This window comes from Zingiber officinale, chromosome 8B (assembly GCF_018446385.1).
Source record: "Zingiber officinale cultivar Zhangliang chromosome 8B, Zo_v1.1, whole genome shotgun sequence".
Taxonomy (NCBI): domain Eukaryota; kingdom Viridiplantae; phylum Streptophyta; class Magnoliopsida; order Zingiberales; family Zingiberaceae; genus Zingiber; species Zingiber officinale.
Genome location: NC_056001.1, coordinates 3770863 through 3788063, shown reverse-complemented (window position 1 = coordinate 3788063; position 17201 = coordinate 3770863). Strand labels below are relative to the sequence as shown.

General features: G+C 37.1%; 3 protein-coding genes and 1 long non-coding RNA gene across 7 annotated transcripts; 1 reads left to right on the top strand and 3 right to left on the bottom strand.

Annotated features, from left to right (window-relative positions):
- Positions 1 to 1010: 1010 nt before the first annotated feature.
- LOC122014321 lies at positions 1011 to 1878 on the bottom strand. Its single transcript, XM_042570521.1, has one exon. The coding sequence runs from the start codon at positions 1767 to 1769 to the stop codon at positions 1122 to 1124; it is 648 nt and encodes a 215-aa protein (XP_042426455.1). The 5' UTR covers positions 1770 to 1878; the 3' UTR covers positions 1011 to 1121.
- A 1438-nt stretch (positions 1879 to 3316) lies between these two features.
- Positions 3317 to 5320, bottom strand: LOC122014322 (two-component response regulator ORR9-like). The gene is made up of 5 exons (XM_042570522.1): positions 4872 to 5320; positions 4674 to 4765; positions 4505 to 4582; positions 4356 to 4426; positions 3317 to 3812 (listed from the first exon to the last, which is right to left on the bottom strand). The coding sequence occupies exons 1-5, from the start codon at positions 4972 to 4974 to the stop codon at positions 3560 to 3562; spliced, it is 597 nt and encodes a 198-aa protein (XP_042426456.1). The 5' UTR covers positions 4975 to 5320; the 3' UTR covers positions 3317 to 3559.
- A 328-nt stretch (positions 5321 to 5648) lies between these two features.
- On the top strand, positions 5649 to 6843 carry LOC122014323. The gene is made up of 2 exons (XR_006120645.1): positions 5649 to 6040; positions 6513 to 6843. It is a non-coding gene; the product is annotated as an uncharacterized LOC122014323 (long non-coding RNA).
- Positions 6329 to 17185, bottom strand: LOC122014319 (F-box protein At3g54460-like). Of its 4 annotated transcripts, none has more exons than XR_006120643.1 (10): positions 16531 to 17185; positions 13000 to 15639; positions 12709 to 12922; positions 12320 to 12598; positions 12187 to 12246; positions 11980 to 12110; positions 10614 to 10728; positions 9080 to 9228; positions 6555 to 6633; positions 6329 to 6468 (listed from the first exon to the last, which is right to left on the bottom strand). XR_006120643.1 is itself a non-coding variant. In XM_042570517.1 (9 exons), exons 1-8 carry the CDS (start codon positions 17022 to 17024, stop codon positions 9082 to 9084), a joined length of 4080 nt encoding a protein of 1359 aa, XP_042426451.1. In that variant the 5' UTR covers positions 17025 to 17185; the 3' UTR covers positions 6329 to 6633; positions 9080 to 9081. The 4 variants fall into 4 exon arrangements, 2 of the variants coding, with proteins under 2 accessions (XP_042426451.1, XP_042426450.1); XR_006120642.1 differs by having other exon boundaries at positions 6555 to 6701; positions 16531 to 17184; XM_042570517.1 differs by having other exon boundaries at positions 6329 to 6633.
- Between the last annotated feature and the right edge of the window lie 16 nt (positions 17186 to 17201).

Below are 17201 nucleotides of genomic sequence, written 5' to 3'. Positions count from 1 at the left end.
GTTAGTCTGATTCAATAGCGGGGGCGCCGGTAGTGATGCTGACAGTGGCGTCAACAGCTAGTGGTTGTTCACAGGGGCTATAGAGTGGGCGAGAGGTGGTGTTGGCGTGGAGACAGAGAAAGGGCTGCCGCGCTAGGGAGGCAGCGGTGACGACCTCAATGCTAGAGACGGTGTTGATACTAGGCTACTGCAGGGGCTGTCGGCGAAAGGAGTTGTCAATGAGAGGAGGAGAGGGGGTTGCCTGCGCGTGGAAGATATATATATCCGTATCAAATTGAATTGAACATTGATCATGGAGATAAAGTGGAGATTGTGAAAAAATTATATGAAACTTTAGATGGGAATGAAAATTTTTAATTCATGATCATAACCTCCACTCTAATTTCTACACTCCTTGCTTATCAAATTCAGTAGTGTTGCTCTAATTTCACAAACCAAGACACATTTGATTTTGTAATTGAAGTGTCACTAATTGAACTCAACATTGACTATGGAAATAAAAATGGAGGAATATATATATATATATATATATATATATATATATATATATATATATATATATATATATATATAAGTAATGGAGAGGTACGAAGGGAAAAAAAAATCGAGAGCTAATAATACAAAAATTATTCACTAACAAAACCTCAACTGAATAATACCCTCTCATGGAAGATGAACTCCTCAAAATAATAGAAAAAATATTCTGAGAAAGGAGATTTCCTTTTAAAAAATCCTCTAATTAGAAGATGAACTCCAACACCAAGAGAGCTTTCTAAACGCATCCATCTAAAATCATAAACTTGAGGGAAGATACAAAACGATAACTCATTGATCACTAAGTACGGTAACAATGTTGTATGATCCTAAACATTAAAAAGTATAATTCTTATTTTTTTTTTCCAATTAAATCACACTGAAATGAATTTCAAGTACAACGAAAATTAATTAATAATACAATAATTAACAAAGAGTTTATTAGATCGATGCGATTGGTGTTTTTTCATCAATGCACGTATACCATTCGGAAAATATATCCGTGATCTGAGGAATTAATTATTTGGAGTTGAGAATATTAATTTAATAGTTAATCTAAATCCAACTAACTAATTATGTTGTTTTTTCTACGTAATCTTCTCCAACGCTAACTTAGCTGGCGACATTAATAACTTGCTTGTTGAGTGCAGCATCCTCCTCTTCTTCTCCTTCTCCTTCTCCTTCTCCTCTATGCTTTCCAACTTTGGCGACCACGGCCGGCGATCCTTCGACCCCACCAGCTGCTCGTAGTGCTTCTTCAGCTCCGGCGTACTGCACAAAGCGCCGCTCTCCTCCGCATCGCAGACGGATATCAGCTTGGTCACGAACTCCGGATGTACCTTGATGGACGCCCTCCCGTCGGCTCCCCTCACATACTCGAACGGAGATTGCCTCCCGCCGGCGACCTGAGGGGAATTTCGGGAGGCGGAGAGAGACGTCAGCGACGCGGCCGTGAGGGGGTCGTGCAAGTCCGGGAGCCGGTCGACGGGGAGGATGAAGTAGGTGTGGCCGGGGAGGAGCTGGTCACCGACGGAGAGAGCGGGCACGGGGCGCCCGATGAAGAAGGAGTCGGCGTGGCAGACGACGTGGTCGTGGAAGCGGAACATGATCTCGCCGGCGAGGAGTGGCTTCGCGCCGCCGCGGGAAAGCGTGATCCGCTCAGTGGCGCCGCCCCAGAAGATGAGCTCGACGGCAGGAGCGGCAGCCTTGAGGCATGGCCAGAAGGCGTTTCCCATGATGATCAACAAGTTCACAAAGAGAAGAAGAAAGGGGAAAGATGAGTACGATTGGATAAAAGGGCAACAATATAATTATATGGGTTGGTTATGGTTTGACTCTGACCAACTTTTAATGTGAGAGACATGATCAAAGTGAGCAGTTAGTCAACGAGTTACAAGATACATATCTATATGATATAGTCATATAGATATCTTATTATTTTATTAAAAATCTTAGTTTTTTTATTAATTAATTTTGATGAATTTTAAAATGAATTTACTAATTCCACAAGCGAAACAATCAATGATCTAAAGTTCGAGATTCAGTTGTGGCATGTTATTATGAATTTTTCTCATCATTAATTTTTTCTGATTGTTTTATATAAAAAAAATATAGTTCTCTTTAGTCCCACGTCTTAGAATTGACAACACTATATCAAAAATATTTTTATAAATATTTTAGGTCGACAATGTTAAAAAAATATATTTTTCTTAATTTTTTTTTATTAAGATAAGTATAATATTAAATTAAATTAAATTTTTTTACATAAGGAAATCATAAAGATGATTCAAATAATTTAGATTTTCAAAAATAATCACGTGTGCACGTAGTAATTTTTTTTAAAAAATATATAATGATTAAAGTTTAAATCAAACTTTTGAGATATACAATGGATGTAAAAGTTGTCGACTAACTTTCTACCTTAATTAATAATGTCCCTAGACAAGTTAGAATGTGGATTGCGGATGGCCACGGCAGCAAATTAAAGTTATTTCGATTGCTATTTAATTAGTGGTGAGCAGCAAAAGATGACCCAGAAGTCAAACATGCAGAAATTGTATGCTTGAAAAAATATTATGAAAATCTGCAAGAAAGGGAAAGAAGATAGTAAGGCGAAATATTCATTGATACAGTGAGACTTTCCAATTTGTAGATCCTTTGATTGCTTGTTCGATTTTGCTTCATCCATAAAAGCGGTTGACATTTTGGCCCCCGGAGTTTGCCCGGCCGCCATTTGGACTTCAAGTGAGAATTCAATTGTTTTTAGTTTTAATGGATTTGAGTTCTTTTGGATGAGATGGAGATACATATAAATCTGAGGGCTAATTCAAAACTTCAAAAATCATAGTATGAAAAATTGCCATAGAGTAGAGTGTTGTGCATGCGTGGCTTGGTGACGTACACACGTTGGAGTTGCACATGTTTAACACGTTTAAGATGCTTTCATTATCTTGCTACGAGTTGACGAGCAGACACGTCATTGCACACATATGTAAACTAGTTAATTAGATCTAGTTAGCATTTCTTTTTCACAAATGTGAAGAACATGAAGAACTGAGAAATCCTATGGATTTCTGGATTTTCGTGATATATACTCATTTTCAAAACTAGCTAGATTCGTTGTCTGATCGCCTAAGATTCAATGAATTGATTATGAGCACGTTTAAGATAATACGTATGGTCTATTCTTCCTGGTCAAACCCTGGATGCTAGCTAGCTAGCTAGCTGTGGTCCCTGACTCGTGAAAAACTAAGAACAAGGGTTCAGTGAGTCACTGAAAAGCTTCCCACAATGCACGACAATAAATTGATTCTCTGGAAGCTCGAGGAACACAATAATGACACATGTCTACACATCTTCTTTCCTTCCTAATTCCCTAAAGAAAGAAGTGTATGCGTCGAACATCAATGGTTTTGTGAGGAAAACTAGAATATCCGGAAAGTAATAGGTGTATGTGTTTGAATTAGTTGCAGGAGAAGAAATTAAGAAGTAAAAAATGGTAATTGAGAAACTAGCTCTCTTCATTTCATGTATATGCCGAGCTGCTACAGGACAATCTTGGCCTTGTTTTCTCAGGCTTAACTTCATCATCATCATCCATGGCGGCTTTTCTTTTATGACTGACATTTCCGTCGTTGCTGTTTTTTTCCTCTTGTTGTTGTGATTGCTGTTGTTGCTCTTCTTTCAGTTTTCCTTTTTGCATATAAGGTCTGAGCTTTGTCATGTCTGAAAGCTGCATGGGCTTGAGAAAGAACTCTTCTGCTCCACCTTCAAGGCATCTGCCATCAGTGCATCATTAATTTCCATGTCCAATGCGATATCAAATCTAAAGGAGAATATTGAGCAAATCTAATAAAAATAAGGCAAAGGGTTGTAGGACGTTTGGGTACTTCACTGGAATTCACTTTATTCTTGATTCCTAACAAGGTATGACCCCATGATAGATGACTCCAAGGACACATTTATGTATGTGAAGGACCACTTGATAGTCGATAGACTGAATCCTTTTCCCTCAAAAAAAAATAAAATAATAATAATTCCACCTATTGCCACGAGACAAATTGATTATAATTTATTTTTTTTAAAGAATTCCATTTCCATTTCTAAGAAAGTATCTTTTGAGAAAAGAATTCCTAGATCAGCATATTACTTCCCACCAAACCTTAAAGAAGATCTAGAACTACGGCTCATCCTTTTTCCTACTTTACCTTTTATTAAAGTTCCCTCACAATCGTAAAGTTGTCAAAATAGAATATAATTAAAAAAGCAATTCACTTTGCTAACTATTTCTCTGATGACTGTTTGATATTAATCTTTCTCACCTATTGATCCTTGAAGGCACGTTCTCAGAGGACATGATCACAACTGGAATGTCCTTCAAAGACGATGAACCCTGAGACGAGTAACACAAACAGACATGAAATCTTGTAACAAATTAGAGTGAAGGTAAGGAAACAAGAGCCAAAAGTACCTTAATTCTCTTGAGAAGATCATACCCTGTCATTCCGGGCATGCAGTAATCTGTTATGATCAAGTTCACCTCAATCTCCTATGAATCAAAATTACCATCAAATGTTTCATCAGAAACTCATATCTTCAGGAAGCCATGTTGCAAAATTAATTGATCAGTTGATGATTACATTCTTATCTGATGAATCAGGTGATAAGACACCCGGTTCCTCTCTCAGTCCCAACAATTCAAGAGCCTTGCTCACGGAATCCACTGTGGTAACTGAAGCATCAAAGAAACTGCTTGTTAAAGAGAGAAAGAGAGAGAGGGGAAAAAAAAAAAGAAATTAAACCAAATAAGTGACAATTGTCCTTATCAATGGAAGTACCTTGGTAGGATGAGGTCGTGAGGAGCCTCTCAATGAGCTTCCTGTCAATGAGACTGTCATCTACAGCCAACACATGAAACTGTGCCTGTCTATCAACACCCATATTTTCTTATCTTGCTTGCTTTCTTTCTTTCTGTAATCAAGTGATGCCGAAGAGAGGAATCAAATGGCAGAGAAGATGAGGAAGAGGCGATGAAGGTTCTCCTTCTCCTTCTCCTTCTCCTTCTCCCTCTCCCTCTCCTTGTCCTTCTCCACCTTGCCTAGCCTTGTTTTGTTTTGTTTTTTGTTTGTTTATCAACATCCAGCGAGGAAATCAAATGCTATGAACTATAGCCATCAGATTTCACCCCCCAAATCTTCACTCAATCTTTGAATTGGATACCAAGCAAAGCCACCACCACCTCCTCTCTTCATGGCTTCCTTTGATCTCTTGTTTTATTTATAAGCCATCTCCTCGCTTGTCCCTCCGGAACAACTCAGCCACACCAACGTGAGCCCATCTCCTCCACCCGACTGCTTCAAGATGCGTGCGAAGGAGGAAGGCAGGCGCTGGTGGGGGACCACCCAATCCTCCAACAAGATTCGGTGACGTCATCCTTGGCCTATATTTGCAGAGTTCTTGTGGTCTTTGCTGTATCCTCTCCTACCCCGCAAGGCAATTCCATGTGATCCCTTCTAGATTTGCCTCCTCGACCCCTCTTCCTCCTGTCTCCAAGTATCTTTTCCAATCTACTTCTTTATCCCTCTCGCTTGGCAGACTAATCGGACAATTATTTTTTTAGATATATAGATATATATATTCTAAAAATGGTTAAATAAATCATAAGCACCACCACCCTGTCTACCGACATTCACAGTGAGAGTTGTTAAAGACTTAAATATTCCTCATGACTCGTGAGGTTTGGTTGGATTAATTCCGGTCGGTCGGTGTAAATTAATTCCTCGGGGATACTGTTTTGCTGATTGAACAATTAAGTTGGGGGGAGGTGGATGTGTATAAATTTAATTCTTGGTATCACTATCCTTTCATTTTCCCGTGACTAGCCAACAAGACTAGGCTGGTCCAGTTTTCTGTTGGCTGGGGAGGGGTATCAAGAATGTCGTTTGTGGATCTGAAGGACACAATGGAGTGAATAGCATCATTTTCTTGTGCTAGAAAAACAACCAAGGTGAGTCGCTACTTGTTCCTTCTCTATCGACTACTCAGACAGGGTTTGCCGCTAAAGAGACATGTTTTGATTCCCAAAATGTACAAATACTATTTTAAATTATCTCTTATCCTTTCTCTTTTTCGCTCGGCAAAACTGAATAAACTCCCTTTCAGAATGTACGAGACTTTCTTTAAAAAGACACGACTTCACCTTTTACCACCGGAAGACATTTAATTTAAATTTGAGGCTTTATTTCTCGATGATTTGCTGGCTTATAATCGCGTTTCTTAAAAGAAAATTTTCCCATTTTGTTTACCTTTAGTTGCACTTAATGGCAATATAAAGAATGGGAGTTTTTCTTCACATAATCAGATGCCTTGTCAGTTCCAATGAAAGCTACATCTAGACATGCTTTTCCATGCATATAAATATTTAGATGGAACTTCCTGCAAAATCAGCTGATCATATATTAGAGCATTGCAAAATGCAGAAATCTACAAAACAGAGGGAGCCAGTGGTCAGCCAACACAACTTGGAACGATTCATCTCCCGTAGATGTTAAAAATGTCAGACGATCATGAAAATGAGGCACGTAGTGACCACTTCCAACCCTGCATTTGAAAGTATATGAGCACCATTAGGGGCAAAATCTTGTCAGCGTACGATCTTTTATAATTTCCTGTAGAGAAAATGTTAGTAGTTTAGCAGTTGCAATTTTTCTTTAAATCAGAAGTCAGATCAGAAATTATCAAATAAAAGTTTCATAGAACACTGTTTTCTGAAATCGGATTTACTGAGAACTTGCATATGCATATATGGTTGAGTTGAGAAAAATAAATGTCCTTGATATTTTCTGCAGAAACTTCATAAACCAGAAAAGTAGACCTGGAAATTCTTGCTCAATTTATCTATTTGTATTTCAAGGAGACTTAGGATATCTACAGTGGAAGCTCCTGTTGGCACGGAGGGAGCTCCCTCCCAAAGTGCGAGGGGCTCCCTCCCCTACGGGGGTACGGAGCTGCTCCTTCACGTTGTTTTTTATTATTATTATTAAAATAAATTTTTTAATTTAAATGTGATAGTGGAGGTGGTTTTAATTAGGGGAGAGATGTGGCGTGGGGGTTTAAAAAATGCAGGACCCATATAGGAGTTTTTGAGAGGTTTTTTTTATAGTGGAGAGATATGTGAGGTTTTTTACTTTTACGTGCAGATGTGACAACAAGAGAGCTCTCGAAGAGGTCTCACGACTATGAATGCTCTTATGATGCTTGTGCTATGAATAAGGTAAGTGTGCTAATCACATACTAAAAGTTGTGATGCTACACCAGGAATGATTTCAAAATTTTACTCAGCACCACTTAGTGACAGTTCAACAGCACCACTTAGTAACAGTCAATAATAATAATCATTAGAACCCTCAGTGAATAACATATTAATGTATTATTATCCATCCAGTCCACATTTGTGGTTCAACATAGATAAAACATTACACATCATAGTTAGAGTTCTAGTGGGGAATGGCTCACATTATTCCAGTTCAATTCACAAGAAAAAAAAATACAGATCTAAAACAGCATATCAGAAGAAAAAAAAAAAGAATTCTCACGACCAACTAATATTAATTTAGGTCTGTCCAGTGCAATTTAGAAACCTTTGGAGGTCTCAGATACAATATCAAAAAATTTTAGTATTAGTGGCTACCAAACTTTTCAGGTGCAGTTATTGCAACTTATTATATATAAATAATTAGATGATAATAACATTTCAAACTTAAGCATTTACAGCTTTCAGTTTCTCACCTACTAAGCTAGTTAGCAACTTTTAGTCAGGTGGATACTGTTGATTAAGATCAAATCAATGACACAAACACATCCTTGTTTTGTGGATACTGATGATACAGTTTATCTATGAAAGAACCTAGTATAACATGTAGTAGCTGCGTGATTTCATCATGTTAACCTCTCACAGCATCACATGCTATGCAATGATCATTTGACATGTACAATTCCGAGACCTTAGTAGCTAGTAATTTGATACTCAGGTTGCAAAAACAAGAAACACAATCTCCATTTTAGGAGTTGCATCCATTTGGAGATGATTAAAAGGAAATCTTTCAACAAAAGGGTAGCTTGAGTTTCTTCTTTCTCACTGTACTTCATGTCCAATCATCTTGCAGTCATAATGTTCATGGTTTCTAATTTTGTTTTCATCTTGGAAGAGTATAAAATTGGAAGGAGATTCTGTTAAACAAAACTAAAATGTGCTTAGAATCAGCACCTTGTTTCATATATGTGATTATATAATCTACTTAGGTGGAGTTGAAATATATTGGCCAAAACACATTTGTAATGGCATTTAGTTAAATAATGTAAATATTTCCACATCTTTCACTACTAGGAATTGTTTAGCAACATGAAATCAGAGGGGCCATACAAGATCAGTTGGAAGAATAACTTGAGAGTTGCAAATGAAAATTTGAAATCATCCAAAGATCAATGATTCTTGTTTGTATATATATAGTCGATTACCACTTAACCTGTTGCTACTTTTCTTTATATGATTTCATAATCACAATTCACGCCCTAAATCATGGAACATCAATAAGACTCACATTCTATATTTAATCTCAATTGCCAAATAAAAGGATGCAAAGGTCATTGTCATTTTTATTTTATTTAATCTGGTTAGGGCACATTATTTCTTGCAAGGGATACCATGATCATTATCATCCCCATGTCTCCAATGTTTTTTTCTTGTCTCAAGTCTACACATAGGCATATATATTAAATCTATATTATGTGCGAACTGTTACTATTATTTCCTTCTAAATGTTCTTGCTATTTTCTCTCTCCTCCTTTTCCCCCTCTTCCCTCAACAGGGTCTTGCAATTTCTCTGGAGGATCATGTGTTGATGTGTAACAAACATATGCCACATCCCATAATCAATCCAGGATATTTGTTAGCATAGTAAAAAAAAGAAGACAATGTCATATGCCATGCAAGACCTTACAAATACTAATTGATAATTCAGAAGTTAACAAGTGATGGATACAATACCTTTATGCCTTTACATTTGTATGCACAAAGCTTAATTGGGCCAAATAATTGCTTTCTGCAAAATCATGGACCGTACGATGGGCTCTAGTCCCTTCATATTCATCTTTTCCAACTTCTTGCTTTAGTGTTCTTTCACAAGCACTGAAATCCTGTAAAAACAGGTGAAGTTAGTGCTTACTGGTACATCAGATTTAATCTAAAATATTAAACTCATAAAACATTTTAAACTTTCAAGCAGGAGAAATGCAGTTATGATTCATTAAATAAATAATAATTCACTTGACATCTAGGCCTACTAAAGGTCATTTGAAGCAACTTTTTGACTTAGACGAGGTAAAAGATTATTTTATTATTTAAAATAATGATGTGGATGAATGAGGATAAATCTTTTCGGTACCTAATAGATAGTCACTACAAAGTTAATAAAAACACCATGGTGGGATCAACTATGATGTCAATTGCTACAACTACCTAGTGCCTTCAAAAATGGAAGACCACTTTATTCCACATCCATAAATCATCCAATTGGTCAGGGTCCAGCATTCCAATGAAAACTTGCACCATATTATCAGAGAATAACTAAATTAATTAATTATACTTGGTCATGGTGTAACAGATGAAGGCTCTTTAGGACACCTTGTGTTGGTAAGGTGGTACTAGGTGCACCAAAGAAAAGGAGGATAATCTAGGAAGAAAAGAAAGGACGAGAAGAAAAATACAAAAAGATGAAAATAAAGAGAACAACAAGACGGATGGATAAACGAGACAGACTATGGGAGAGATAGAAAGAGAGAGAGTAGCAAAGAAGATATTAGTATATGGAAATGTAGGTTTTTAACTGATTGAACAGGTATCACAAATCATGCAAACGAAACAAATTGGACCAGCATGTACTATACTACAATTTCACATCCATTATTTATTGATACAGCTGTAGATTATGTGAATGCATGCTTCTAAAGGAACAAATCCTCAATGACCTGACCACCCAAAAATGATCCAACTAATTATCGACAAAGAATCACCTAAGAAGATGAATGAATTCAATCTAATCATTGAAGGAAGATTTATCATTACAAACAACAACCTAACTATATTGACGTTTTTATAAGGATTATCTTCTCATCATATCATAAATGGTGATGGATGCACGTGAATATAGCAAGGTAAATTTATTCAATCATATTAAAAGAGATTCAGAGAACAAGGCCAAAGATCTAACAAAATAGTGACTGAAATTCTACTTAAGTTTTCCTAAATATGGCAGTTTTTAAAACAGAACTAGCATTACAAGCCCTAGGATATGCCTTTTAAGGATGATATATAGTATATTGGTTTGCATTATGTGTTTCACAAATCAAACTTCTTAGCTTTAGTATTGAAATTGGTATATACTACTCTTCATTTTTTGAGAACATGAGTAGCTTAATGATCAGTAATAACCACAGTTTGAATGAAGCACTACATCGAACATGATTTTTAAAATAACCAATTGAATGGACTAAACAGACCGCAGAAAGGAGAATATAAATACCTGCAAAAATTTGACCATTTGTTCTTCAATGGTGCCATGCATTGCCAATGTTTCTACACTAATTGGACGAGTAGCACCCATGCGATGGGCACGACTAATCACTTGTTCTTCCATGCTGTTATATGTTGCAAAAAGTATTGCATAAGCCACACCCAATTTTTCTTTAGAAACGACAAAAGGGAAATACATGCAATAGTAAGGTAATGAAAAGGGAAATAAAAAGAAAAGAGAGGATTAAGATGGATTACCATTTTTTTTAAGGCCTGAAATGCTATCTTACCGAGAGAAAACAAAAATAATAAATAATAAATAATAAAAAACAAAAGTGCATAACTGAATCCCAATGAAGATCCAAACTTATAGCATGATCAACAAAGGATAATTACAAGTTAGTTATACTTATATGATCAGTGGTAAGCACTCATCTATTATATATATTAAACAATCTGAACAATTTGGTATTTAGCCTAAAAATCAATGGCCACTTAGAAACATGTCTTTATGGTCCAATTAATGGCTGTTGTGCGTCAGCATGATTGCAAACTATGAAACCTTCTAGCAACATTGTTATTCTTATTCTCATATTCATATAACTCTCTTCTTATGAATTTTTCTGAATGCTCATTTATTACTATGTATTAATGTTTTCACCACCCGTTTGATTTCCTCTTTATCTTATTTTGACAAAATTATTTTTATATTTATTTATTTTGATTTAATCGCACATATAGTTATGATTGTTTAACTATTTTGTTAAATATATTCCAGATAAGTTAATTATTTTCATTATTAAAATGTACATTGTAGAGAATATTATTCTGATTTTTTTAAAGTAAATTATTCCTAAAACTTGAATATAGTAAAAATACTCTATGTTTTTAATCATTCTGCATGTAAATATTTCTAGAAATGAGTATCCTATTAATTCTATTTAATTTGAGTCCAAAGAATTTTAGGATAGAGCCTAGAGGGAAAATATTTTATAAATTTGAGAGATTAATTAAAACTATTAAAGTATTGAGAAAATTTATATGATTTAATAAGAGTAGCATAGTTAAATATCCTGGTCTACGCTGCAATCTAATTGGGATGGCAAAAGTTGACACAACCAGATGCAATTTGGCGTGAAGTAACTAAGTTTGAATCATAAATGGTTGTGAATCATGGTCCATGGAATTGCCCTGGGGCCAGTACCAGGAGCTATTTGAATCATGGTTTGGTCCTTAATGGTACAACTGAAAATTTTATCAATTGAACCATCACCATCCTCATCCATTGAGCTACATGAATCTTGCTCCTCCATTGAGCTTATGCAAGGCTATATCACTAGTAAGAAAAAAAATGTACACAGCAAAATAGAATATACCTTCTATCCCATATAGGTTCCATCAGAAATACATTTGTCACGAAGCTCAAATCTAGACCCAAGGCTGCACTTCCATCCATTAGCAAAACCATGCAATTGGGGTCAAGCTGAAAAGTCATCAATGACTTCATCTAAAAGAAAAAAAATAAGTTCAATGAGAACCCCACAGGAAGAATTTGGCTTTGTAATTTGTTAACCGTTTCAGACCTTGTTGCTGGAATGCATTGGACTGTACATTCTAGCAAAAGAAACCCCTGCAACTGTCAACTAAAACGTAGAAGAGATCAATAACCCTTTACTGCAGGTTAGGCAGATAAACAAATCTTATTATCATAGGTACCTGCTGTTCAATAACATTTATGTGCTCAAGAAATTGAGAAAAAACAATCACTTTCTCAGTCAATATCTTACAAGAGTTGCTATTCTGCAGGGACCAAGCTTCCTGGAGATCTAAAAACCTATAGTTTGTCTTCGAATAATAAATTTCTATCTTGCTATTATCTATTTCTTCCACAGAGGAACCAATTTTCCTGTTTGTTTCTTGTAGAACCTTTAACCGCTCTACTAAGTATGCAACTTTGCTGCTACATGTTGATTGCCAATCTGGATCCCAGTTATCCTGTGGGAAACAACATGATACTAAAATCTCCAGCAAAAGTGGTAGATACAATATATTGATAATTCTCAAAATAAAAAATAATGCATTGATAATAACAAAGAATGGCATGCCTGTTTATACGATGGCTGTAGCTCAATAAGATCCTTGGGAACAGGCCACTTTGGATTTGGATTTTCTGGTCGCGCTAATGTTTCTGGAGATTGCATTTCATAAGCATTATCACAGCCAGGTAGGGTGCATCTACAACTGTCCAGTGCAACACAGTCAAGGCATAACAGATGCTGGCATGGTGTGATAACAGGTAATCTACATGACTCTTTGCACCTAAAAGGAGAAACAGATTAAGAAATCTTAACATTGATAGACACCATCCATTGGGAAATTTAATATGCTTCAATTACCTGTAGCAACTACAACCATTCAAAAGAGAACTCTTTATGAAAACATATTCTTCTGAAAGAGGATCAAGACCTTTTTGTACCAGCATATCCATTGTTTCCTGTATATCTTGACCGGCATTTGTCACCTTGATATGTCCAGCAACACAGCAAGATAGTCTGAGATTCCTAATGGTTCTACTGCGAAATTTCCATTGTTTCGGGTTCAAAAGTGACTCAATATGAGAAGGATCATTCCAGTCAGCCATTAATATATTTCGACGAACTGTGAGAACTAATTCATTGTAGCTTGCTGCGTGCTCTTCAGTAAAATTTAAAAAAGTTATCTTTCTGATGCAAGGAGGAATATTTTTTATATCTATTTTCCTTGAACTAATCATAACCCTCTTAAGTAAATCAAGAAGACGTAACCTTGCTTCTTCTATCTTCACTTCAAAGGGTCTAAGTATACCTGCCTCCCATGATTCCTGATTTTGGCCATAAACCTCATCATGAAGAAATCTGAGCATAGGTTGAAGATGAGATACTTGACTATTAGGAGTATTTGGGGTTGGTGTACCAGTCAAAATCCATCGACTTGATGCTGTCAAAGAAACAGCCATCTGTAATTTGTTTGTCAAGCTGAGACTTGAACCCAGTGTATGTCCTTCGTCTAACATTATCCTAAGCCAGTGAATTTGCATTAGGGCACTCCTCTTGCGAGGGCCCCATTCTGCACTTAACTTGTTGAAGGTGGTTAGTACAATGTCATAATCCCAAGCAAGATTGTGAGGAGAAGGTTTTTTGTTGTCAATCCACACAAAGACACGCAGCTGACCAGGGCAAACATGCTTCTGAATTTGAGATATCCAGTGGTCCACTAGATTTGCTGGGACAACAATTAAAGTAGCTTTAGACAAATACAACCTATTTTGGCCGAATGGTTCAGTCAGAGAAATCCTAAGTGCTGCAGAATCAAAGGCCAAGTTATCAAGTGCTAATGGATAATACCACTTTATTGTGCCATGTTCAAGCTTTCTAACAAGACCAAATGCTTGAAATATTTTCTGGTACCCATGAGCCTCTCTTGTACATTCTTCCCAGGGTGCAATTATAATTGGCCGTGTCAAACCATTTTTTTCCATCTCTTCTAACTTTCTTTGTGAGAGATTGGCCAGCCATTTCAAAGCCTTACTTGTTTCAGAATTAATCAATGTGAAATGCTCTTTTAGCACACTTATGAAAAATGAGATATTTTGCTCTTTCCCATGTGTCGTTCCTTTTGCATAAAATCCAGGCAAACATGTTATTCTTCTTTTAGAGTCCCAAGACTCTTCTGCAGCAATACAACTGCGATGCATAGGATCAGTGTTCATACTGCAAAACCAAGCTGCTGTAGAATCAAGTATACTTCTCTCAGATATCTTTCGCCACTTTCTGCAAGCATCACACTGCACCCATATCTCACTAGAATCAGAATTAGCAATCTCCTTCCTAGGCTTTTTGTAAGAATTGCTAATAGCAGGAAAGACGGATTCTTTGTCATTAGCAAGTTTTCTTTTTACAGTATCTGAAGTACTTTTGCAGCCAACAGCATTTCCTGTACAAATTTTGCTTCTGTCACATGTTATTCCCTTTCCATATGTGTTCAAAAGATTTCTCTTAACTTGACTCAAGCTCCTAGCTCTCCTAGGCATGAATCTATGAGGGGTTAGACTAGAGCTACCAGATAACTCATCCAACTTTGAGAAAGAGGAAACTGCACGTTGTACTGAAAATTCAAAATCCACAGATCTACTTCCATCACGCAGTGAGCAACTTGAGTTGTCAATGGAACCATGTTTCTCTTGTGACTGAAGACAGTGGGCCTCATCCCTTTGTGACACGGATCTTGTTCTCGCTGACAGAAAATTAGCTGAATTAGAACCATTGGCATAAAGTTCATAATAACCACATTTTTGGTCCATATTATGCATGCACCAAACCACTTCTACACCATGAGGAGCATCAGGAACTGTTCCATGAGTTTTAAGGATAAGAGATAATGCAGTTACGGTCTTCCCTAAACCAGGTTCATCACAAAACATTCCACCGCGAAAATCACATACAGCAGGAGCTATTCCTGAAGATATTTCACCGGTAACAGAATTCATGTACAGAGAAAACCCATCCTCTGTCAAAAATTCCATGTACAAAGGGTGTTGCAAAACAACAGCATTCTGCTCTCGTTTTAACATCCATTCAACTGCTGCCTCCTGGTGAGGGAAAAGCTTTAGTTTCATAGAAGGTATGATAGGTGTTGCCAATGATCTCAGATGGTGACAAGTGGATGCAACAACTACAAGATCCTTTGGCCCAAGCTTATTCAACACATTTGCCAAAACATCATCAGTGATATCCCATATACCTGGGCTTGCACATTTGTCATTAGGTATTATCCTACAAGATTGTGTCTTCCTTTCCTTTCCAATGCTAGGTAAGCTCTTGAAAATTTCATGAAGATCAAATAGATTACTATTGTCAGAATCAGATAGAGTACAATGCATTTTGCAGCCCAAGATACCACAATCATAACAGTTCCAAATGGACTGATCATTTGAAGTGCAACCATTGCCCACATTACAACTGAAAGCAATTAAAGAATTTCTGGCCTCCCAATTATCACTATAAGAGAACATTACTAGTTATTGTTAGAAAGATCAAGCTGTTGAGTCTTTGTATGAGTGATATCATCTAAAATAAATTTTATTAAATAAATTCATTTATTAAATAAAAAAGAAATAAGCAACAGAACTGTACGTGAACTAACACATGGGAAGTACAAAATCACCATTACGGTTCTGTCTCTTACCAAAGAAAGGGAGATTTCCCAAAGGGTATACTTGGATTTCAGTTTTTTCTCAGAGCACTTTGCTTTTGACCAAAGGGTGCACCCCTTCGCATCTCTTTCTTTTTCTTCCCTAAATACGCCTATTAAGTAGTGTATTGATTTAATTTTCTTAAATAACCAAATGAACTCCAAATGAAAAAATAAGAAAATATTTGTGTTCCCTGAAGTATGAGAATTCAAATATGAATTCCTATAAGGTCTTACTTTTCCAATCTTGAAATATTTCAATCCACCTAACAATTTTGACAAAAATTGGTATATGGATTAAAACAATGTGAGATAAAAATAAGACTATATTTGTGTTTCTAGAAATGTGAGGAATTCAAAATTGTTCTTACTTTTCAATTTTGAAATGTTTTGATAAATCTAGCAGTTTTGAGCTGATGATGCATCCTACCTGTATTCCATTTTTCAAAAATAAACAGAAGGTACCTCAATAATAATACATCCTAGACAAAGTAAATAACATTAATTTCACATGAACTTGCAAAAAGAGTTTCCTTGGAGATGAAAAAAGAGTTCGAAGACTTTGATAGCACGACTTCGAAGCAAATGAAAATGTGAAATCAAATTCAGTGTAATAAAATAAATGTAAAAAAAAAAAACGCTTTTCTAGCGAGAAACTAGCATAGAAGAGCTAAAGAAAATAAATTGCGCTCAAATACCTTGCATGCTTGAACAGGCACGCAGCTAGGGCTCCAGATTTGGGAAACTGCCAGCCAGTCCAAATTGCAATCGGCAGGTATAAATCAACCAGCACTACTGCCCTCACCTCCCCATCCTCTTTTGCAGAAACACTTACAACCCTGGCACCAATCGTCAAGCACTTGCGGGCGGTGAGCGCTTGCAACTGGTGAACCACGCTCATGCTCCCATTCACCAACCCGAACATCCTCCGCTTTTTTTTCTTCAAAAATGGGGTCACGGCCCCGCCGCGAGATCCAGCCATGGCCTTTTCCGGAGTCGACGCAGCGGAGGCCTCAGCAGCTGTCAGAGAGGGGAGGGGAAGCAAAAGGGTTCCATCTTCCTGGGTACGGAACCCGACATTTGGGCCATCGGCGAAGAGGGAGCAGGAAGTGCCGGGACGCAAGGATTCAAGAGGCGATGGGGCGGAGAGGACGGCCTGGAGGAAGCCACATAATTTGTAGCCGGACTCCATGGAGAAGCCCGAATCGGTAGAGGCGGCGAGGTTAAGGGCTTCTATGAACCATTGAGGGGTTTAGGAATTCCTCGGCAACGGAGGAGGAAGAAACGGCGATGGGATCGACGCGGGGGAGGAGAGAGGAGAAATGCAATTGCAAAAGGGGAAGAGAGACCGGAAAAGCCCCGACTCGTG